Below are 26,078 nucleotides of genomic sequence, written 5' to 3' on the forward strand. Positions count from 1 at the left end.
CTTTTTTCTGTTCTTCTATTATCTGATACTTCCTGTTAAAAAAAGTTAACCCCTTTTTACTGATTCCGAAAGTACATATCCTTCTAATTGCTTTTCCTGAAAAAAATAGTGGAATCAATTATCACTGAACTGGTATACTCGTTTGTTTAGGGACCAGCTACAGTACGCCTCCGATGCGGTATTTTCTTGCTGCATTGGAGACCCATAGGAAGACTTCGGCTTTTATCTGCTTTTTGGGCGGGTTGTTGTCTCTTTGACACATTCCCCGTTTCCATTCTCAATTTTATTAAATTAAAACAACGGTTAAAATAGAGAAAATTACAGAAACATTTAAAAGCTTATAAATTGTTTAATATGGTATATAAGACATGTCTGTTATTTTGTTGAATATAAAAATTAGGAAGATGAAGCATGCTTGTCAATGAAACAACTCTGCAATAAACAACAAGTATACACAAATTAACAACTATAGTAAAGACCTGATGTAATTAAGGGCAGTACATCATATAAAGAGTTCACATACGATTTCAAAATGTTTATTCTTTTTATAAACACTTTCATTTTCCTAATGATTTCTTGCTATCTTATTTGTTTTCTGTATCTACCTAAATGGCCGCCACAACCCCTGACAAACTGATTAAAATCCTCCTCGAAGGATCCATACATGGAGTCGAAAACCAATTGCAGTCACTAACTGACTGGGTAAATATGTTGATAATACTAAAAACTATATAACATTCTATAGAACTAAGGCAATATTCACTGATATTTATTTTATATACTTCAGAAAGAAAGGTGATATCCAATTGGTTACAAATTTGTATGCTTTCTTAATATTTTCAACAATAGACTATTACCGTAATATCAACAGCCTGTTTAGGAATAGTGCTTCCTGTGTATTGGATGATTTCTTGAGCAGCTTCCGATCTCTGGGACTTCTGAAATGATTGTACATTTTTTTTGTATTACTCTTTTATAGTGCCCCTGTTTAAACCATCTCTAAATAATTTCTTGCTGCTAACTTCTCAATTTCGCGTTTTGTGACAAAATATCAATGTCTTTCAAATCAAAGTCGCTTTTAATGAATTAGTCATGGAAGTGTATAGTTCGAATTACACAAAGAATAAAAATTACTAACATGATCTAATTTTTACAGTTTGAAGGGTCTGATTTAAAAAAAAAATACAGGAATTTCATTCAAAAGGCGTTCCAAATTAAAACCATAATTATTTTCTTCAAACACATTATGTTGATTAAATAACAAATATCAACTCTTTTATTTTTTACTTGAGAAATAGGTGGGTTAAAATGTCACTTTTCCGCAGTTTCATTATAAGATGACATATATGGGAAAACCTTTTCTTGAACACTCCTAATAAGAATACGTCAACAGTTTCAATGTCCCCGAAGTATTACAAGGCGGCCATTTTTATTCAGTAGCAATCCAATATTTTAATGACATTTCTTATTTAAAAAAAATCGTAGTCCAAAAGAATGAATGTCGTAACTTAGCGCATAATAGTAAATTGGTCTCCTTTATGGTATTATGATATAATGTTAAGGAACTATGAACAAATTCTCCCCTACTTGATCTGATATTCCTTCATTCGCTCAGACAGCATTTGTTTGCAAAATATTATCCTGGGTTGATAAGAATTTAGGGGAAAACAATCGCTGTTTTGTTCTTCAGTCACTAATAATATATACAGTATGTCAATCAGTTATACACAGATAAAATCCGATCGCATTGGGTCGATTTCAACAGCATAAGCATTAAACCAATTCTTCTTCTGTATTGAAATATTGCGAGTCCGTCGATACTAAAAGTCAAACAAATTACTTAGGCATTACATAGCTATATTCACATTGTTATGGATATTGTAATTATTATATTTATTTATGTTGACCTAATATCTGATGCGTGGCCTGGCAGTTATTTACAGAATAATCTTGGAACTGTACAGTTTAGAAATTACTGGAACAATCATTGATACTGATGGAATGATTGGAACTTTCCATTTAACTTACATAATTATTCCAGAATGATCCTAATAAAAGATTCGTTTTTCAAACTTCTACCAGTTTCTAGAATCTTCCCTTCTAGTTTTCCAGGACATTCCGTTTTCACAGTATTCTAGAAGTTTCCGTGACAACTATATACAAACAGACACTAAAGTTCAACTTTTAGACTTAGACTTAGACTTAGACATCGATAGACATTAGTATTCACAGCATTTGGATTGACACTTTAATTCTCAAACAACATCATACTGGATTGTAACCTTAGTAGTGAACGTAATATTCAGATTGGATTCCGAGGAAGATTTCCGGATACAAATAAAGATAAAAGATTGGACTCATATTTTGACAGTTAAGTTGACAGTAATATTTGCAAAATACTTCTTGTAAACTTTTGTATTATAAATCTTGTTAAATTTTATTATTGATATGTGTCTTTTGTTGGCTACAATTGAAAGGTGACTTCGGCCATAACACAAGTAATGCATTATTTGCGGAATATGAAATTTGAAGTCATCAATCTGTCATTCAAATTCATTATCAACAGGTACCAACATCTTAAAGAGTCTTTAAAGGTATTGCGCAATATGATGGCACGCATGATGGGCTACCGTAACAAATTTTTAAATTTCTTTTAAAAGCACATCTTTAAAATCTTTGTGAGCTCATTAAGTAATGGACTTGAAAATAATGGGTTGAGATATACTTTAAAAATGTATTAGGAAACTGAACGGTAAAATGTGGTTATATCATAGCATATCAGAATGAATTTTATGAAGATAAAATACACTTACCGCCCATTCATTCTTGAAACGGTGGTGTGATTCACATATTTCGCAGCGATAATCTTCAGTATTGTCTCTGCTAAAGTCATGGTATTCTTTAACCAGCTCTGGCGTTATAAGGCCACATTCCCACTTGGTCTTAAATGATACATTTGACATCTTGAATCTCGAATATACTATATTTTTTAATTTCTCAGTCACATTCCTGGCAATTGTTAAGAAAATAGACTCATCATCCATATTTTCATTTATGTCCCTAAAATCTAGAACTTGAATCTTAACTACATTTGCACCTGCCATGACAAGTAACTTCATAGACTGTGTGTTTTTCAGCTGAAAGACTACGGTGTCTTTGAATAAACAGAGTTGAGGTTCCTTCTGTTGAGAACTAGCAACCTTTGCGACACCATAGTTTATCAATGAAGCAATCAAATGATTTATTAGATGTGGTGGTAGAAACTCAAATTTGAAACACAACCAAGTTGATTTTTTACACTTATCTGTTGTCGCATTTATCATATCATAAATGTCCCCTTCTGGTTTTCGTTTGACCATGCAAGGAACATAATACAAAGGTTTTTTACCAACCCCGTCTTCGGTTGCAGGTATAATGATATCAAATTTCTCCATAACCTTTAGAATCTCATCCTTATGTCCAACATGCTGATGCAAAACATTGGTTTTATCTTTAAATATTTCGTCTAAAAGTGTTATTTGTAGTATTCCTTTATTATGTAGATCATCCAATTCTTGATTCATTTTACAGTTGAGAAACTCGGATTGACATTTCTCTGTTGTAACTATACATTTAAAGATATGAGACAACCACTGTGTATCTAAAATGATAAACTTGAGAAGATCTTCAAAATAGATCAAAGCTCTGGTGGCATGGTGATACTCTAGGAACAACTTAAGTTCCTCTTTTTTTAATGGTTTTGATAATTTATTAGAGATGTCCTGAATATCATCAAAAGAAATAATTGGAATGTGCAACTTCTTTTTTTTCTCTTGTAGACATTTTTCCAGCTGTATGAATTTTAAAGGATGGTCTGTATTCCATGTTTGCATTGAGGTTGCCAATTCTAAGATGAATTTTCTTATTTCACGAAAAATATCATCATTATCAGTTCTATTGGAAATATATCTTATATACCGTATATGGCTACGTGCAGCAAGTGAAACACCATCAAGAAATGCTTTCAGTTTTTCTCCACATATGGTCTCAATCTACAATATAAAATTATCTCAGATAACATAATTTGAAATAATCTGTGAGGGATTTGGTATTTGTCATACATAATGTCGTATAAATGCACTAGATTCGCATCTATAAGACAATCAACTGAAATGCTCAAAATGAAATTTCCTGAAATGTATTGATGTATTATATGCTATAAATTGATGCTTGAATTTGTTATTTTTTTGTTTTTCTCTTGTTTTTTTTTCAACATCATTAAATATTTTTTTCAAATATGGTCTTGTTACAATATCCATCGGGAGTCCAAGCTCCTCCTGATGTTCCCTGTAACAATCCACTAATCACTAAGGGCAGTGAATAGTTGTAAAATATATTTTTGTGTTTATAGAAAATTTTTCAATATGTACTTGCAGCCAGAAAACAAGGTTGGTGACACCATTCTTTCTTTTATTGTCTTAAAGCTTATATAGCTTATTTTAGAACCTACCTTCTTGTGTTTAATTTCAATACTCTCTGAGTAATTTAAAGCAACAATATTGGTTATTTTTTTTCATCAAAATCACAAGTCATTATCTTTTATGATAGTCCCAACAAAACGTACCAATAGTACTTATATTGATTTGGACTGCTGGTTATATTTGAATGTTGCACAATTCGATCTTCAAACTATATGTCTTCATGTTCAGATTTTTACTTATTGAAAAAGTTCCTGTGTGTGATACGTCGAAATATTAACGTAAATATGGCTGTCAACTTTGAAGTTAAAACGTATTTAGGAAATAATGCAATGATATGTAAATAAATGCAACAGTAGTATACCGCTGTTCGAAATTCATAAATCAATTGAGAAATGAACAAATCCGGGTTAAAAACTAAAACTGATGGAAATACATCAAATAAAAGAGGAGAACTACGACACAACAGAAACACAAAGTTTAAATGTAACACATACAGAAACGAACTATAATATAACACTGGTCATGTTAAATATAGCACTTACACAATTAGATGACAGGAAAACAGTACAAATGCAAGAACATTCATGATTTTTTTGTAACCACTTACCAAGTTGTGACTCACAAAGTCTCAGATTTTTTTGAAAAAAAAAATATGAAAGGTACCAGGATTATAATTTAATATGCCAGACGCGCGTTCCGTCTCCATATGACGCATCAGTGACGCTCAGATCAAGAAAGTAATAAAGCCATATAAAGTTGAAGAGCATTTAGGACCCAAAATTCTAAACGTTGTGCCAAAATTGTGTTGGCGATATCCATTGATAACAAACAAAAAATGTTTAGTTTTGTTTAACGTTAACTTGGAAAGCAGTCAAAAAGATTGGTCAAAGCAGGTTAGGACTTAATCAACATGCAACACATTTTTTTTGTCATTCAACGTCCAACATGAATGACGTAAAACTGAAGCAAAAGACTGGCTATTTTTGTAATAAATGACAATTTTATTCAGTTCAATCATTTTTACATTGAAAATAAATATATTACGTATGCCAGTATAAACAATATGTGGTTTGAACAGCTTTTAAGATAGGAAATACAAGCAGATGCACACAATGTACATTGTCAACTGAAATTCGTATTAGTTTAAAATCAATGCTTAAATGTTCAAAGGGTTGTGCAGTATTCCAAAGCAGTGATGAATACTGAGGTTTCACTTTTGCATGTATCTTATATTGTTCTCTTTCTACAAGTAAGTTTCCTAATTCCTAAGACTTTCCGCCCTACGTGCATTTTTTTTTCTTTTACAGAATCCGAGGCATCGAATGGCTTTATCAATTGCACTTACATGTGTAGTGGTAGCAGACCTACTGTAAGAATGAATAAATCAAAAACAGTTTGTGGTCCAGCTACTTTCCCCGTTTATCCCCAGAGTTATTGCAATTTACAATTTAAAGTCGAGGTTTCGCTAAAAAATATAATTCATAGAAAAGGGGACATCTATCAAAACAAACGAAGATGTGGTATGATTGCCAATGAGACGATGCTGATGAAATCATTGCATATTTCATTTTGCTGTGCATAGCCTAGAGACCAACAGAAGAGCCTCTAGTAGACAACATATTAAGTGAAAGAAGAATATTGGCAAACAAACGCTTCAAAACACTTTTTGGCTTGAAAACATGAATTATCAACCATAAAGATTATGTTTAAAAAAAAAAAAAAGGGTATACAAGGACGAATTTGAAAACAGGTGTGCCATTATGTCGCGTACGTATGTATACACTTCATTAAAACCGTTATGCCTTGTTGACAAAACCTGATACCAAAGAAAGGAGAAATCTATCAGCTGTGCATTTATTATAGTAAAATACCAATAGTGGTGAACATGGATGACTCCTTCTTATTTATAATATAAACCCCAATAATTTTCAAAGATTCCATAACTAATAATGTTTTAAGAACTTTAACAAACAAGAATGTGTCCAAAGTACACGGATGCCCCACTTGCACTATTCTTTTCCATGTTCCATGGACCATGAAATTGGGTAATAATCTTATTTGGCATTAAAATACGAAAGATCATACTATAGGGAACATATGTACTAAGTTTCAAGTTGATTGGACTTCAGCTTCATCAAAAACTACCTTAACCAAAAACTTTAACCTGAAACTCCCAATTCCATTTTCTATGTTCAGTGGACCATCAAATTGGAGTCAAAAGTCTAATTTGGCTTTAAAATTAGAAAGATCATATCATAAGCAACAAGTGTACTAAGTTTCAAGTTGATTGGACTTCAGCTTCATCAAAAACTACCTTGACCAAAAACTTTAACCTGAACGGACGAACGGACGCACAGACGGACGAACGGACGAACGAACGGAGCTACAGACCAGAAAACATAATGCCCCTCTACTATCGTAGGTGGGGCATACAAAATAATAATGTATTGCATTATATGTTTTATTTTATCTCATGTTAACTTCATATTTTATATACATATCAACGTGTTCATGTTTGAACAAGATATATGTGTTTTAACATTAAAATAACAAATTTGAGTCTGTATTAGGCGGATTAAAGATTATTCAAGGGTTGTACAATTTGAAATTGAAAATTGAAAATTAATAAAAAATCTCATTCTTAAATAAGCTCCTTCTTTGTCAGTATTATTATTGCAAAAACTATGGTTCATTATTTTTCTAATTTATTGAATATGTTATTTTACTTTGAATAACATGTATCAGAACTTAATGATTTGGAACTCTTTTACTTTTTACTTTACCTAGCACAGTAAGTTCATAAGGAATCAATACTTTGTATAAGATGGCTAGATCAATATGGACACATAGGCTACCTCTAGCAAAAGAAAAAAAAACGCAACAAAATAGCCAAAAGTGCTGAAATAGGAACTAAACACGAATAAATCTATTAATAACATGAAAATTGATTAATATACTAACATTCATTTAATTGCATCTTAAAGGGAGATAATTCATACTGAAAATGATATAAATGATGATGTGTTAATCTTGTGACATAATATAACAGTTTACGATACAATCTAGCAAAAACAGACAGTTAGCGTAAACGTTGTTTTTTAGTCAACATATGATATTTCGGAGCATTTAATCTTCCCTCTTGAACAATTGTATACAAACAAAACGGAAAATACAATCTTTTAAAAAACACTGCATATAAAACTAACAGTATCAATTAAAAGAAATCATATTAATGGTTCGTAGCTTTGTGTATAACGTTTAATGTTAATTGCACATGTTTCTTACATACCTTCTTTTCTTCTGTAGGCATAACTTTATCTTTATGAGAACCAACAAGAATCACTGGTGGAGATTTCATTTCATCAGTAGTACCTGCAGGTCTATTTTTCTCATGTTCAAGGGTGCAATAGCAATGGATTGAGTTCATCCACAATTCAAACATATCTAGAATATATTAATTTCATATCAGCATTGTAATTGCATCCAACTTACCTAAAATGCAATCAGGTTTTACAAGCAAATATTTCAATTGTGTATTGTACACGCTGCTGGTCTTTTAGGATTAGAAAAAAATCTAAACTTACAAATAACTATGCGTATGCGATAAATGTTAAAATTAAAACAAATATTAGTTGAAAGTTGCCAAGACCTCTTGCTGACAGCAATTGTTCCTTGATAATGAACATATCAATACTATTAGTCATATTAAATTGAGGAGGTGCGCTACGACCCTTTTAAGGCCTAGCTTGTTGCAAACAAAATCAGTAGATACTTATTAATTAACATAGTTATTTTGTTTATAAAACAGGTCGACAATGTTACGCCTTGAATATGTCTTACAATCTTCATCTCGAAGAATTTTTAAATCCTGTTTTACACCATTGGTTTGTTGATGGACATACGTTGACACATGTATTTAAACGGTTCATCTGAAATTCAGTATGTGTGGTATTATTTTCACAAATACTCAGGAACTGCTCTGGCTCCAAACAAGTTTGAGACAGAAACATCGCAAGCTACTATAAGTTGCCGCCAATTTTGAAAAAAAAGTTTACCCAACTTAAAAGCCAGCTAGTCTTGATTTCCTCTCCTCAAATTGAAGTTACCCTTAATTTAAATATCGTATGCACTCAGCATGAGCTGTACATTATTTAACATCTTACATTAAAGTAGGTAGTGCACAATGTTCATATACATGAAAAGCATCTGCACTTGTATTTGCTTTGTAAGTATTTCATAGGTATATGAATAAGAATATAGCATATGTTTTTTTTTCCACAAAACACGATAGTGTATATTTTTATTTGAATGTGCAAACAGGGACTTATATAATGACTGTAAAACAATGTTTATGTCCTTATAATAAGCGGATGGTTTGTATATACAACAAAATAGAGAAAATATTTTTAAATTGAAAAATAATAAAAAAGCAAATGGTAATGCAGACATTTTATACGTTCAGGTGTTTCACATTCAATCTTGTACGGTAATATTCATTACAAAACACTTTTCTGCGGAAATACCTTTTGTATTTATTCTTGTCATTATTAGGTCTTTTTACCTTTCTGTGGAGAGCACTTTTGTATTTGTTATGATTTTATCTTTTTTTTTCTTCCGTCATTACCCTTTTCTAACGATATAAAGATGGCATCGATTTATGACCTGCAAACATTTATTTACGAAGATCTCGCTGTGATAATGCATTTTGAACAGTCATTGCGCTGTCACAACTCATCTTTTTTAGCCGAAGACTTTTTTTTATTAGACAAGTAATCTCCCCAAACACTGTTTTTACTCGTGAGTGTATCTCCTCTTTAACTAAAAAGATAACGACACATTCTTTTTCTATATTAGTTCGTTACATCCCAAGGATATTTTGAAACGAAGCAATTCCCTAAAATCGTTAATTGTTATCTACCATTACCAAATACAATTTTTCGTTATGTTTTGTAACTCATAAACCAGTTACCCGTATAAACATAGAGTCTTGTTATTTGAGGTCCGTGTACCCTAACTAAGAACGTTATATAAAATTCAAAGGTCAAGGTCATACTCCCCATTTTGACAATTAAGCATTTTCTTTAACACTTTTTCAAGATATATATGAAAAAAACTAGTGCAATATATTTGCGTGATTGTGGTGCAGATAGGATACATTAAGTTTGAAGCAATCAATATCTTAGCCCGTATTTGGCACAACTTTTTGGAATTTTGGATCCTCAATGCTCTTCAACTTTGTACTTGTTTGGCTTTATAAATATTTCGATATGAGCGTCACTGATGAGTCTTATGTAGACGAAACGCGCGTCTGGCGTACGTACTAAATTATAATCCTGGTACCTTTGATAACTATTATAAGAGTAGTTGCTTCTCAAATGTTTTGTTTTAAGGTAAATTTGTTCTTGCTTCAAAGTCCCTAAATACGGCAGAAAAATCAATAAAAAAAATTAAAAATGAACTCTGAACAATTGATGGTCTTTCCACCCATAGAGATCTGTTTTGATATAAAACAATGAAAATTCAGTTTGAAATTTCATATCCAGCTTTAAACCAATAACAATATATTTTGAAAGGAAAACTTCAAACTTCAGTTAAAAGTGTCAGTTCTTATTGATTGATGATGGACACATATGAATTTATAGCAAAATCTAGAACGTCCAATCAACCAATGACCTTGACTTCAAATTCAAGGTCATAAACAAAGGACCCCAAATCAAAAGACCATTGGTCTGTTATATGTATGGTTAATGAGTTTTATCACTTTACGAAAAATTATACTTATTAGATTGGCCAAAACTCCTATTTATTGTTTACGAACCCTCTCAACCAAAACTTACATGTTACGACATGTCGCAACTAACAATTTAGTAAAAAAAAACTATTGTCGATATCTTAAAAGGTTTTCGAAAATAAGTCAAAATAAGTCATAATCAAAATTTGAAATATTACCTTGACCTTTGACCTTGACCTAATTTTCATTTTTTTTCACCAAGGACCTTAAATCAAAACACCCAAGGTATCTTTCACTTATGGTTTACAAGATAAAACCATATAACTTATATCAAACACATAAGGGGCAATTACTCTCATATGGAGTGTTCATACGGTGGAGATGTAGTCACAAGGAAAATGGTGTTCGGGGAGATAACTCCTACAAAGAATTTTTTTGTTTAAGAATGGGTGAAAAAAAAGCGCATAAATTGTATGAGGCTATATAAAAATACCTAAACGACATATTGGGAAACATAAATTGTACGCGATAACGACATTTGGAGGAAGACAATAATAATAATTAAGAAACAATTGTTCACAGAACAGGTGAAGGTCTTTCCACCAGTAAGGATCAATTTAAAATGATAATATTAAAATTTTATTTTACTTACGGTATTGTTTGACAGTCAACATAAAACTAATTTCAAAAACATATGGTTCTATATACTTTTACATTAATTTAGTACAAAAAATACCTACTTCCGGTTTACAAAAGGTCACTTCCGGTTGGTTTTTTAAGGTCACATTGCTTGCAACCTATTACAAAAGTCCCATGGCTTGATCAGGTATACTTATGAAGTAAAAGCAAACGTCAAAATCTAGAACGTTAAATTAACATATGACTTAATTTGAGCTCAATTTGAAGATCATAGACCAAGGACCTCAAATCAAAAACGACTACAGGCCTCTACTTATTACTGTACATGAGTTATATTAGCATACGATTGATATGGGATATTAGAGGGGGAAAACTCGCATCAAATGTCTACGTACCCTTTCGACTAAAATTTAAGTTTGACGACATGTCACAACTAACAATTTGGTGAAAATATTTTGTCGATACCTTATATAATTTCTGAAAATAAGAGATCACAAGCCAAAATCAAAATTTTTACCATAACCTTGACCTTTGACCTTGATCTCATTTTCATTTTTTTGGACCAAGGACCTTAAATCAAAAGACCCTAGGCCTTAATCACTTATGGTTTTCCTGTTGAAAGTCCATTTCACTTATATCAAATACATAAGGGCAAATAACTCTCATATGGAATCTCTATACGGCTTCGGTCAAAATAAAACAGAACATTCTGAGGGAGATAATTCTTATATGGGAAAGAATACGGTTAAGCCAAGTCAGTTTTAAAAGCGTATAAACTGTTCAATATCATATTTCAAATATCTAAGCGAAATCTTGGAAAACAAATTAGCATCGAGGGAAAAAAAATTGGCGGAAGAAAAAATAATAATCAAAAGAAAACCCAATAGGACTTTCCAAGAAAAAATGAAAAGACCTAAAAACCAGAAGAAAACCAATAGGTCTTTCCACAGAAAAGTGGAAAGACCTAATAAAACATAATCTCAATTTAAAAAAAAATCCTACAAAAAAATCATTCTACTATCGAACCCAAAATCGTTAACTTTTTTATTTTCAGACTTTTTTTTATTTTCCTGCATTTGCGCAGAAGGCTACTTGGTTCTTCAGGTCTCATTTGTCATAGCGTTTACATTGAATATGACGTCATAACTTAAATAACGTCATAACTAAAATCCGCAGCAACAGAACCAAAATTGGAAACGTTATGGTATTTCAATTTCTTTTTTTGAAACAGAATTTGAAGTTCAAATATGTTTGAAATAAAAAAAATACTATCAATTCATAAAGACTTCATCCCCTTTCACAGGTAATGTCTGTCTTATATTAAAGCCAAAATAATACAGGTAAGTTTTGGTACATTGATTTTAATCCAAAATCCTGAATATCATAATATAAACAGAACACTTTAATTCAATATACGTGACTGTGTATATTAACAATAAAAATGAGTGGAAAACAATACTGTTAGTATTTCTTATTAATGCCGTTTGGATGATGCACATTAAGTTCCTTTATACAAAAGCTTTTCACTCATTTTTATTGTTAATATACAGTCACGTATATTAAAAAGTTAAAAAACAAAAATACTGAACTTAGAGAAAAACCAATTCGGAAAGTCCATAATCACATGGCAAAATCAAATAAGAAAACGCATAAAAAACGAATGGACAAGAACTGTCATATTCCTGACTTGGTACAGGCATTTTCAAATGTAGAAAATGGTGGATTAAACCTGGTTTTATAGCGCTAACCCTCTCACTTTGATGACAGTCTCATCAAATTCTGTTGTATTTACATTGATGCGTTAACTAAACAGACACAATAAATAAAACAGTCAAAATATGGGTGCATCAGTCATCATCGTATAACAATTTTAAAAGGAACAAAACACAAAAACATTTATCTACAAACACATTCATTGATTTGTGTGTCTGACGTCAGAAAATTTTATACGTCACATAGATTTGTCTTTCAATGTGCATCCGATTTTTGAAAAATTTACATAGGCAATGTAAGCATATAGGGTTAACAAATCAAAAGTATGTAAGAATAAATTTCAGAAAAAGACCGAGATTGAAAATAGTCCAAAAGTATATATAGAATGTATAAGAATCCACAAATAGTTAATTCCACTACGCGATTGAATGATTTTTATGTTTATGGTTCAACGTATTTTGTAATTCATAATATAAATACAAATGTATATCATAATGACATAAAAATAGAACAAAATCATACTGACGGGATCTTTTAAAGTACAGAGTCACGTTATAAGAACCAAAAAAATACAAAAAGTCGCTTATACAAAACTCACCAGCTAAAAATGAAAGACAATACAAACACATTGACGAGATGTACAAGTACCGAGCCACGTCAAACGGATATCACATAAAACCATTCAACGGTAAAAGTAATATTAATAATAGAACAAAGACAAATGAAAGAACTATAAAACACGTTGTTAAGATGATAAACAACATCAGTACGCAGAATCTTTACATCAAGACCATCGTGTATTAATTGTGAAGTTGATACGGAATATTTATCAACAAGGTCTTGGTACCTTCAATGAACTTTTTTAGAAAAAGGACGAGACGTTCTTTGACATACCCCTGGTTCATCAACTTTCTACTCAGACACTGATGACGTTTTACAAAGTCTGAGTAGGAGCTGCTAGCTCTTGAATATCGAATAAGTTGGGAAATATATATCACATATGCAGGTGAAGTTGGTATATTGCTACTAAGGTGGGGGAAATTTTTAATTTCAAAATAAAAATCGTCTCGTTTGTCATAGATTCTGGTACTGAGATGACTGTGTAAGTCAAATTGGAGATAGAAGTCTAACAATGAGGCGGAGGAAGCCGTGTCTGTTGTTTCTTTAATCTCTAGTTCTGGAGGATATTTTAATGGAACCCAATCAGAAAAGTTCGGATTGTTTATGGAAAGAACATCATCAATAAATCTGAAAGTGAAATTAAATAATCTGGCTTCTTTGGTTCTTTTGTTTTTGACAAGTGTCTGGAGGAACTCCGATTCATAAGAAAATAAGAAGAGGTCGGCAAGAAGAGGCGCACAGTTTGTTCCCATAAGAATGCCGACAACTTGGTGGAAAAGTCTACCTCCTAACTCAACAAATATGTTGTCGATAAGAAACTCCAGCATACTGACCACTTGTTTTTCTGTGTAGCATGTTTTACCTTTTTATTAGTCACTTTTAACGAAATATGCCTTATGAAATCCCAAAGTAATAATTTTGAATTATAGTGTTTTGTTTATATTATGATATTCAGGATTTTGGATTAAAATCAATCGACCAAAGCTTACCTGTATTATTACTGATCTATTTTTACACTGTATACAATATGTATCAGTATTGATAAAACTTTTGACACTGAGGAAGGCCATTAGTTGAGCCGAAATATTTGTCAACACGATTTAATAACAACATTTTCGTATAATTACATCATTTATCAGTGCCGTTGGGCAAATTTTTAGACTGATATAATTGTTTCCTTATCTGCATAGTATCGCCTATTCTAGACGATCCGGTACATAGAAAATTTGCTGGTTGGTCCTTTTTATAGACTTCCATATATATATATATATATATATATATACCATAAGACAATAAAACTGAGTAGGAATAACTGCGAACGATTCGATGGAGAACAGGTATAAGTTGTGCGTGAATCTTTAAAGGAGATTAAAGGATTTGCCATTTTTTTGGTATTTATATGACTCATCCTTGATTTTAATATGTGATAAATAAACTGTGTATAGATGGCCTCAGTCGTATTTGGAACAAGTTCCAACAATTTAGTTTTTGATTTATTTAGGTTTGCACTCCACCTGTTTTTTTTTATTATACCTCCAACGATGATTCTCACGAAGACGTACCGTACCAAATTATAAACCTGTTTCTTTGATGAATTTTACACAATAGCATTATGGTTTTTTTAAAATATAACAAGTGATTCTGTCATCTAGTATATCTGCGTTAAGTCATTGTTTGTGAGATTAACTATATATCCTGCTATCAGTAGGTGGTGAAAGTATCATTGATGACCAATGATGATGGTTACATAGACAATAACTGTTTAGTGTCTTTTAATATCAGCTGTATTTGTACGAGGCTAGGAAACAAGGTGTATGCGAGCTTTTAGCGAGCTACTACACCTGTTTCGAGTACGGTTATTGTCTTGATCCTGCAATTAATTCTGTATTTTGTTTGTGTTTTGAAATACACAAAAACTAACATATTAAGCATTTATTTTCGATTTGTAATCGAGATTATCCCTTGAGGCCCGCGTAGTAATATCAAAATCACACATTACGCTGAAGACGGGTTCGCAAAAAAGAATCTCGAATGGTCAACAATAATACATCGCTAAAGGTGAATAATTATCTATTATAACATAACAACTAATTTCAACAGTAAAAACAAATAACAAAACATTGTCTAATTTGTAACAGAAGTGTACGAGTTGTCCTACGCTTCAGACTTGACATTCACTAAACCTGCATACCGAAATTGACATGGTTGAATTTGTAACACAATCATACACATTCAAGTTTTGAAATCGACAATTGTCATCGTCATTGGAATGCAATTGGAATACACATTCTGAGGTCACACAGGTTCAAACAATACTCAGTCCGCCAGTGGTCGGCGCTTTAAAGCGATATCTGCATAGTATACAGATACAGCATAGCGATATCTGTAGGGCTGTATCTGTATAGAAGAACACCCAATTGCAGGATAAAACTATATATACATGTAGTATATTAACAGTGTAAGGTCCATATATAGCGAACAACAAAACAAACACTACTGGAATACTTTGTCATATAATGACATTATATACGGAGGAAATCAAGATATAAACGAAAGAACTTACTTTATTAGAATGAAAAAAATAAACATCAACTTATTCAACCGCAATTGTTTTTAAAGACATATTAAAATAAAGAGTAGATAAAACGAGAAAATTAAATCTCATAGAAAGAAATGACCTAATTTTTAATTAATCGATAATGAACCAGATTTTGTTGTATTTCAAGGAAAGAACAAATTATAGATTACATTACACAAACTTACCATGTGCATCTTTGTCATCAACCTCACTGAGATTTGTAACAACAACATATATTGCATCCGGGGACAGGAAAGTTTGATGCGTATGGTAAAATTCTTCATCTCCAGCAAAATCCCAAAACAATAGTGTGGCATACTCCTGACTGTCATGCAAATTTACACTAAATTGAAGCATGGCTGTTAAATCATCAGCAATTTTTTGGTTGTCATGATTAGGAGTGACTACTGGAGGCTTAAATTGATGTACAGTTGCTGTTTTAGGTTTATTGCCGACTTGAAATCTAACTTGTTTGGCTTCTTGCAGGTTGACTTGAGATTTTCGCTTTTTCTCTGAATTCGTTGATTCAGAAACACCTCCGGTTGTGGTTGTGGTTGCTGCAGTTGTTGTCTTGGTGGTCCCGCTGGCTTCTTTTTTTAGTTTAGCTTCTAATGGTTTTAATATTCGTGCATATAGTTCAGTTTCTTCAGAGTTGCCTGTCATTATAAAATTAAACTAACAACTTTTTGTTTTTGCTTTTATTTTGTGTTTAAGAAGAAACACAGTAAAAAACATGTTTATCTAAAAATAATACAAATAAGCAACATTCAAATCACAATGCAACTTCGCCACCCATCATAATTTAATGTTCTCTTCGAAATAACAAGAATTGAAAAAGGTTGTATTCTTCTTCTTCCAAGATACACTTAAATTTGACAAGATAGAATGAGAAAGGCAAAATCTGATTACTGATTAACACATATACAATAAACAGTATTACAAGGTAAAAACGTCGATGTAAAGGCGTTTTTTCCAAGTTGAATACAATTCAATGAAGGTTTGATATTTAAAAAACACTTTTAAACCAGACTGAAACTAAACGACGAAGGAATTTGGGTCATTATTTATTGCTGCACAAAGAACAGTATATATTCTAACTCAATATTCGTTTTCAATCTCTATATAGCTGTTATATCATAATACTTTCTCTAAAGTCATGATTTACAGAAAGACTTTGTAGGCATTCGTCTTTAGTCAAAAGTTCCCATATCAATGACTCATCTACCATGTCCGCAGTAACAATACTCAAGAATAATACAATGCGAGTAATAAAGATTTCCGTTTCAAAGGATCTTTAACCTTACACAGCTTACAGCTATGAACTGGTCATTTGACTAAGTGACCTATATAGCTTCATACCTACATGTATATCGCTTCTAAAAAGGGATTAAAACAAACTGGTATTATACTTTCAATTCAATTGTGCTATATACATAATATCCCCTTATTGAATACTGTTTCAACTTATATGATATTGAACTAGGAGCCGGCGATATATTTGTGTCTAGCTCATATATTGACTTATATTCAGGACATTGAAATTGATGGCCAATCGAGATCAAAACACCATGGCAAAGAGTTGCGATTCGTCTATTTCTATGTAGCAACATTCTGTTGTGAAATATCTGTGTCATTGATGACTACAGACCTGTTCCAATTGCCAGTCCTAATGTCCATTATTCCTCGATATTACCGAAGTTCAAAGTGATTTATTACCAAAATTGTTTTGGAGGCAACATCAGGAGCAGGATCTGTAATAACCATCATATTGTGGTGTGGTTCGTGTTGTTCAGTCTTTAGTTTTATATTTAGTCTTTTGTGAATGTTTTTGTTTGTAATTTTTTCTTTTCTTGTCATAACCGTTGGTTATTTGTCCATTTGGTATCTACCGTATCTTTTTTCTACCACTTTCATAAGTAATCATCCAACTTAAACTATTGATAATATTTATGATAACAGTAAGTTTGCTTTTCGACAATGAACCCCACAATCTTCCTCTAACTTTATATCTTTCATCCGTACAAGTCAATTCAAGTCAGAATAATATTACTAAATAACTATATATATATTTTAGACAGTGACCATTAAGGAAGGACAAGACAATGCAATTACTAGATGCTTCAGAAATATTTATGAAAATACCATGGTGATTGACAAAGAGGTATATTAGATAAATTTGCCGTGAATTTTTTTCACAGAAGGGCCATTTTCAAAAAGAGCCGACAGAATAGAATTTACTATAAAAACAAAAAATAAAAATGCTTTTTGATCAATATCTTGATTTACATATATTATGATATATGTGATAGATAGTTAATTTAACCCTCAAAAAGGATGAAAAACCAATATGTGGAATTTAGGGTGTTTTTAGGTGGGAAAACAGGGAATCCCCTCAGAAGGCCATTTGAAACCAAAAAAAAAAAGTTATGTTTTTTGTGACTGTTGTAATTTATACTACTTTTCCCCTCAAAAATGCAATTGGTTTGGTGTCTTTATTACATACAAAACAACTTTTTTATGAAACAAATGTAACATCGCTAAATTGAACTGATATAACTCCTTAAGAAAACATTATAGTTAAGTGTCGCCGTGGCTCCATCCGTATGGCATAGAACTACTAATCAAAGATTGTTTTGAAGATCAGGTTGAATCTCGCATAGACTTTTTGCATTTTTTTGTGTTGTTATACTAAAATGTAATGTAATGTTGATAATACCGTAGCTTTATACTGTCATATGCTTTTTCAATACCTAAATGACCATTATTATCATGATATTGAACGACGATATCCCTTAAATGTTCTGGAACATATAATCGGATAAGAGGATCAATATCAGGCTGTGACAGAAAATACATTTTTTTTTGTAAACAGCATCTTCAATAGTAATGAATTGACTTTGTATAGAGCTACTCGCTGTACCTGTTTCAATTTCCCTCTTAACCTTAACAATGTTCAAATCTTTTGCTTGTTCTAATTCATATCTGAATCTTCATTTTGAAAAGTCTCCTTACTAGGTAAATCTGGTTGTTCTACAGTGCAAGTAGCAAATTTTCTTGTGTTTAATTTATTTGAATTAATTGAATTAATTTCATACGTATTATCATTTATATCGGGATCGACAGTTACATTACTTATTCCCTTATCTTCATCACTTTGCGGAGTTCTTGATAAAAGATCTACACAATAGTTTGTTTCTCCTGCTATGTACGCAATCTTACAATTGTACCCAGATGACTCTAAAGACCACATTTGTAGCTTTTTGTTTTTCATCGGAGAATCTTGTAAATATTTCAAAGGTTTATGATCCGCTTTGATGATAAAGTTTGCTCCGTGCAAATAAAAATCTAATTTCTGTAGTGCATAATTAATAGCAAACGCTTTTTTTTCAACAGTTGACCACCGAGTTTGAGTCTCGCTTAATTCATGCGATAGAAAGTAAATAGGTTTTTCAACTGCATTTTGTTCCTCTGTTATCTGTTTCAATCATGCACCAACACATGTATCACTTGCATCAGTGTACAAGACATAAGGCAAATTAGGGTTTGGATATGCAAGTAGAGGTACTACTGTTAAACTATTCTTCAAGTAATTAAAGCCTACGTCACAATCCTCTGACCAAGAATATTTCGCACATTTTCTCGTTAAATTGACAAGAGGTTCCGCGATTTTAGAAAAATTCGGAATGAATCTTCTGTAGTAACTACACTTACCAATAAAACCTCTAACTTCTTTCACAGTTTAGGGTATCGGAATCGTTTGAATAGCTTTTACTTTATCTTGATCTGGTCTAACACCTTCACGCGTTATTAAAAAAAAACAAATACTTAGTTTCTTCTTTAATAAAACTATATTTTTTTAATTTCAACTTCAAATTATGTTGTCTCAACCTATCAAACACTGTCTAGATGTGACGTAAATGGTCTTCAAATGTTTTAGAAAAGATTAAAATATCATCCAAATTGGCGACCGCAAATTTGTCTAATCCTTGCACTGCAATAGATATTAGTTGGCTAAAAATACTAAGTCCAAAAGGCATAACATTGAATTCAAAAAGACCCCTATGACAAGTGAATGCAGTCTTTTCCTTGTCACTTTCTTTCATGTTTATTTGCCAGTATCCACTTTTTAAGTCCAAGCTTGTAAAATACCTTGATTTATCTAATTGTGTCAAAATATCGTCTATCCATGGTAAAGGATGAGAGATAACTTTCGTTATACGGTTCAATAAATGAACACCAATACAAAATCTTTTAGATCCATCCTTTTTATCAACAACGACAATTGGAAATGACCATGGTGATCTAGACCTTCTTATAATATTTGCTTCCAGCATTTCATCAATTGCTTTATTAAATATTGGCCTTTTATGTATAGGAGTTCTATATGGTTTTAATTTAATAGGGTGATGATTTCCCGTGTCAATAAACATTTTAACGGTGTCAGTTCCCCCTAAATCGCCATCAGCGAATATGTCCTCATTTGCTTTTACAAGAGATCGTACTACTTCTAGATAATCTTGAGGAACATCAATTTTCTGATTTGCTATATCTATTTACTGAATTGATGATTTGAGTGTAAAAGAGGGACGAAATATACCAAAGGGACAGTCAAACTCGTAAATCTAAAACAAACTGACAACGCCATGGCTAAAAATGAAAAAGACAAACAGAAAAACAATAGTACACATGACACAACATAGAAAACTAAAGAATAAACAACACGAACCCCACCAAAAACTAGGGGTGATCTCAGGTGCTCCTGAAGGGTAAGCAGATCCTGCTCCACATGCGGCATCCGTCGTGTTGCTTATGTGATTACAAATCCGGTAAATAGTCTAATTCGGTAGGTCAAATTCATGAAAGGGAAGGGGATTGTAGTTTCGACGTAAGGAACATATCCGATATCATTTGTGAAACGGTTATTCCATAACGGTCAACCAACTCGTGATGGCGTCCGTAAAATTTACGAAGGGATGTAATATACACATAACTTAAAATGAGGCCATTGTATACAAATCAACACAAACAATTTTTCGACACCTTTTTTTAAACATGGTATTATATGTTACAAATGCAGTCAACAGCAATTTTGTCGCAAATTCACTAACTGTGTAGAAACTATACTAAGTACTGAATTTTTTACCACCGTCCCTGCACAGTCATCAGAAAATAAAACAACACCACAGAACAAATCAATTACACTACAAATCGTGATTGTAGGTAAAGCATCAAAAAGCTATTGCATCTGTATCACAACGAAGGGTCGATTTGTTAAAATGCCAGAAAAGGCAATATAACATGTGTTCGTAACACAAGGTGTTCTATGACCAACTGATGTAAGATGTTCTCCGGTTAAAATATATATTATCTTATCTTATTTTACAGACGATAAAACCTTAAAAGACTGATATACATATATTCAAAAGAGAAAAACAACATCCCATTTGAATTTGTTCGATATTATTTGGCTGGTTGACAAGTTACCTGGTATGGTACCTTATGCGCATAAAGGATGTTATATAGTCAATATAACAAAATCAATAGTCCTGGCCTTGTTTTTTGTAGAAATACCTGTTCAAGGTATAAAAAAAAAAATATGACGTATGTGCATGTGCTATAAGTAGCATCTATCGGCTATTTAAAACATGATTTACCTATCTTATCGAATGAAAAGAATTAACGCGGAAATGGCTATAGCTCTTTGCATTAATGTTACATTTGTTAAAATTTACTGTTTGCAATAGCATGAATCGTTCTATATAGTAGTGTTCTTATCCCGGGCATAAAAATAATGCCGTATTTGGCAAAACCTTTTCAACTTTTGATCTTCAGTGCTGTACAACTTTGTACTTTTTTCACTTTCGATCTTTTATATCTGGGCGTTATGTATTCGGGTTTAGTTTTCTGTAATTAGTTAATACTTCAGTTTCATTACGTATATCTCTTTCATATTCATTTGATAATATTTACTATTTGCAATAGCATGAATTGTTCTGTATAATAAGAATGTTCTTATCCCGGGCATACAAACAATGCCGTATTTGGCAAAACCTTTTCAACTTTTGATCTTCAGTGCTGTACAACTTTGTACTTTTTTTCACTTTCGATCTTTTATGTCTGGGAGTCACTGGTGAGTCTTGTGTGGACAAGACGCGTTTTTGGCGTATTGAATTTTAAACCTGATGCTTTTTGTTATCTATTAATCATGCTTTTCTTCGTCTAATATGTTCTTCTTTTTATTTGTATTGTAGTCCTGTAATATTATGTTGTCATTTCAATGTTATATTTAACTTTGCCATTAAAGTGCGCGGTTTGGTATGCCATAAAACCAGGTTCAACCCACCACTTTTATTCCCCTTTAAAAGTGTGCTGTACCAAGTCAGGAAGATGACCATTGTTATAATATTGTTCTTTTCTGAGTGTGTTGCATTTTAACGTTGAGTCGTTTGTGTTTTCTCTTATTTTTGAGATATTGAGATAAGACGTGGCACGGTACTTGTCTATCCCAAATTCATGTATTTGGTTTTGATGTTATATTTGTTATTCTCGTGGTGTTTTGTCTGTTGCTTGATCCGTTTCTGTGTGTGTTGCGTTTCGGTGTTGTGTTGTTGTTCTCCTCTTATATTTAATGCGTTTCCCTCGGTTTTGGTTTGTTTTCCCCGATTTTGTTTTTTGTCCATTGATTTATGAGTTTTGAACAGCGGTATACTACTGTTGCCTTTATTTACAACTGTCATCAAGGATTTTTCAGGATCATATCGAAAGAATATAGTTTTTTTTTTATTTGACATCAATATTACCAGATCGATGTTAATGGACACACTCTGGAGGCCATACATAAAACAAACAAAAGACAGCTAGTTGGGACAATTTTCAAATTTGGTCCTCAAAAAGCAAAAAAATAAGCCTCAACTTGGTAAACATCATCCTTCAACATGTTCAAGGGAAATAACATATTCAACAAATAAATCTGCAATTTAAACATACTATTTATTGGTTCTGTCCTAATTGTTTTTTTTTATTTACAGCATCCTACTTTCTTATTTCTTCTTTCTATCTTAGCCCAAATAAGTGGTTCCATATTGAGAGGACGTTATTAAAAAAATAAGACAGCATTTCCCTGGAAACCAACTGTCTAATTGGCAGTAACATACAGTCTGTTCATCGATTGGCCTTTACGTATCATGTTGTATGTGTGCATGTGTACATATCTAAATATATTTTAAAGAGTAAACTCCATTTTATCCCTTTTTATAAACTTTTTCATTGTTTACCATCAATTGAAAGCAGATTTCAGAAAGAAACACATTTTTTTTACAATATTCTATCAATTTTATATAATTGATAAAATTTACATTTAATGTTCGGGAAATTTCCCAAAATATATGAAAGTTTTAAAAAATTTGTGGGAAAGATTTATGTGACAACTTTTAATTCGGGAAATGTCCCAAAATTATTTTCAACATTATTATTTATAACAGATATGTTGGCAAAGCATGTTGACAAACGGATCTGAAACACATTTCGGGAAAAATCCCGACAAAAATAAAGATAAAGTGGAAAATGTATAGATGTGTGACAGTGAAGTTTTGTAAAAAGTAGGGACCCTATGTTTTATTATATCATTATAGTTACAATTTCCGAAGCACCTGAGATCACACCTAGTTTTGGTGGTGTTCGTGTTGTGTATTCTTTAGTTTTCTATGTTGTGTCATGTGTACTATTGTTTGTCTCTTTGTCTTTTTCATTTTTAGCCATGGCGTCCCTCTTCTTCGATACAGTTGCTTAATATGTGATTTACGGTATCATGTGTATCCTGCGAGATGCATCGGGTTTTATCATTATATTGCTGATAAGCCGACATACCACATGTAAAAGAAATATCATGAAAATGTATTTATAATTTTTTTATTCTTTATAGTATTCACTATGCACCAGTTTAAACTATCGATAGAAAGTATTAAATTTGTTGATAAGTGTATTATTGTTTCTCATGAAATGAATGAGAATGTACGAATAACACGTGTCTTCAGAGAACAAAGGGATTCGCGTGATACCTCGATATAGAGCTGTGATCTAGTATAAAATACATTGAATGCTTTATTACATTTATATTAGTGTTATTAGATTAGTTTTATACATTTTTTTGTAGCTCTATACCCGTTAATTAGTTATTATTTTGTATTATTTTCTTATCTCATTTTCCCTTATAGACCCTCAAGTTTACCACGAATTGGTATCAGTGAATAGTTTCCAAGGAAAAAATAGATTACCGTAAATGTTCTGATGAACGTTCTGCGAAATAAAAACATCTTTGATTTACGGAAATACATATATTGTTTTGTGAAAAGAAAGATTAGTTATTTAAATACATGTTTTGACAAGTTATTTAAATTAAATAATGAAGTTCGTTCAATTCGTAAAAAGTATTTAAAGACCTATTAAAGTGAACATTTAAGTTCAATTGACTCCTAGACATAACAGAGTTTAAGAAATGTATTAAGTAAATTATTCACCAAGTACACGAATATGGTTATTAAGTATGTCAGATATGTTGTTATTTGTAAAACCTATGAACAGTATATTAATTCCTTATCATTATATTGCTGATACGCCGACATACCAAATGTAAAATAAATATTATGAACATGTATTTAATTCTTTATTCTTTCCCAGGTACCAACCAGACCCGGGTAACATTTTCTTGGGGCTCGTCCGAGATATGTTGTCTGCAAATATGACAATAAACTAAAAGATCAAACAATGGTTAAAGAAACAGAGAAGGAGGAGGACAGGTTGGTTGTTTTAAAGATCCTGATTACCGAACTAGGAATACCTGCCGAGGACGTTTCGCAATTAACCAAGGTAAAGGCAATTAAGTTGATCACACAGTTATTGCAAGAGAAGCTGAAAGATGGAGATAAAGGAACCACGACCCTATTAATGTAAATATAACGGAATTTGATGAGACTGTCATTAACGTGAGAGGGTTAGCGCTATAGAACAAGGTTTAATCCACCATTTTATACATTTCAAAATGCCCGTACCAAGTCAGGAACATAACAGTTCTTGTCCATTCGATTTTGATGCGTTTTGTTATTTGATTTTGTCATGTGATTATGGACTTTAACTTTGATTTTCCTCTAAGTTCAGTTCTTTTGTGATTTTACTTTTTACAAATCAATGATCTTATCGGGAGTAAATAACCAACTGAAATACTGGTAGCTGAAAGAAAAGAAGAAACAACTAAAGACAAGAAAGAAGAAGTTGATGATCCCGAAATATCATTTAAAAAGAAAAACAACGATGAAATAACAGCATTATTTAAGGACAAATGTTCATTATGGAGAAAAGATTTCAAGATTTCTGGACAATTGGCGACTCAAAAGAAGCCTAATTCGTCAAATAGAGGAAGGGACGGAAAAAGGATACTATGACAAAGAAATCATTCAAGTTGTAAAACGGTCGATTACTGCAGGGTCTAGTTTACGTAACTACTTAGAAAGTAGGGGTTATTGTCTCTATCAACCTTGAGATGAAAACTCATAGCTCATTATCGCGAAAAGACGGCGACAGAGTTATATACAGAACTTTGCAATATCTCACAATCGCAAAAAGAAAATCCTCCAGGGCTCTTGATATAAGACGGAGAGTGATTTTTGCATCCAATGAAACTGAGGATGAACATCAATATCATCCAGATCTAGTTCAAGCTATGTTTCTGCACAGTCTGATGACAGGCATACAAAGGGACAACATCAGGCAAGAGATGAGACAAGTTCTGAGCGATAAGAATGTGGGGGACAAACCTTCATATCATCATTAAACCAAATAGTGTAACGAGAGAATGAAAGATTAGCAAAAATTAAAGGGTCCAGGGGTAAAGTAAATAAAATAGAAGCGACAGAAGAGAGCGATGTTTTCGGAGAATTCAAGAATGAATTTAAAAGGGAATTGGCAGAAATCAGACAGCTAGTCACAAAAGATTATAAACCACCTACACCACAACAACAACAACAACAACATACGGCAAACAAGACCACACGAGAGAGAAAGCCAGGATGTCCGCAATGTCAACAATCAGGTAATGGAGGACAATGTTCGCATTGTTGGATTTGTGGAAGTTCCGAACATTTCAAATCTGGATGCAAAAATAGGTTCAGAGCCAAAGACAAACAAGACAGACAGGATCCGAGTGTTTGGAAAGTGTCTATAAGTGAATTGAAAGGAACTGTATTTCAGCTTTCGTCAAAACAAAACAAAACTTTTAGTGAAACTATTTGGATCGTGACTGCTTCTTGAACGAGAAAGACTTTCGACTTTTATGGAAGACGGG

The 26,078-nt window shown here is 32.2% G+C and overlaps 1 protein-coding gene across 1 annotated transcript in view; it reads right to left on the reverse strand.

Annotated features, from left to right (window-relative positions):
• Positions 1 to 16,405, reverse strand: part of LOC134699912 (uncharacterized) — a 34,632-nt gene extending 18,227 nt beyond the window's left edge. Inside the window, exons 1-4 of the mRNA XM_063561309.1 lie at positions 15,928 to 16,405; positions 7,750 to 7,904; positions 2,814 to 4,031; positions 858 to 938 (exon numbers count right to left, since the gene is read on the reverse strand). Of these exons, the coding sequence (XP_063417379.1) occupies positions 858 to 938; positions 2,814 to 4,031; positions 7,750 to 7,904; positions 15,928 to 16,405 (1,932 nt within the window). The remainder of the gene's footprint in view (positions 1 to 857; positions 939 to 2,813; positions 4,032 to 7,749; positions 7,905 to 15,927) is intronic.
• Between the last annotated feature and the right edge of the window lie 9,673 nt (positions 16,406 to 26,078).

The sequence above is a fragment of the Mytilus trossulus genome, unplaced genomic scaffold, assembly GCF_036588685.1.
Source record: "Mytilus trossulus isolate FHL-02 unplaced genomic scaffold, PNRI_Mtr1.1.1.hap1 h1tg000103l__unscaffolded, whole genome shotgun sequence".
In the NCBI taxonomy this organism is placed as follows: domain Eukaryota; kingdom Metazoa; phylum Mollusca; class Bivalvia; order Mytilida; family Mytilidae; genus Mytilus; species Mytilus trossulus.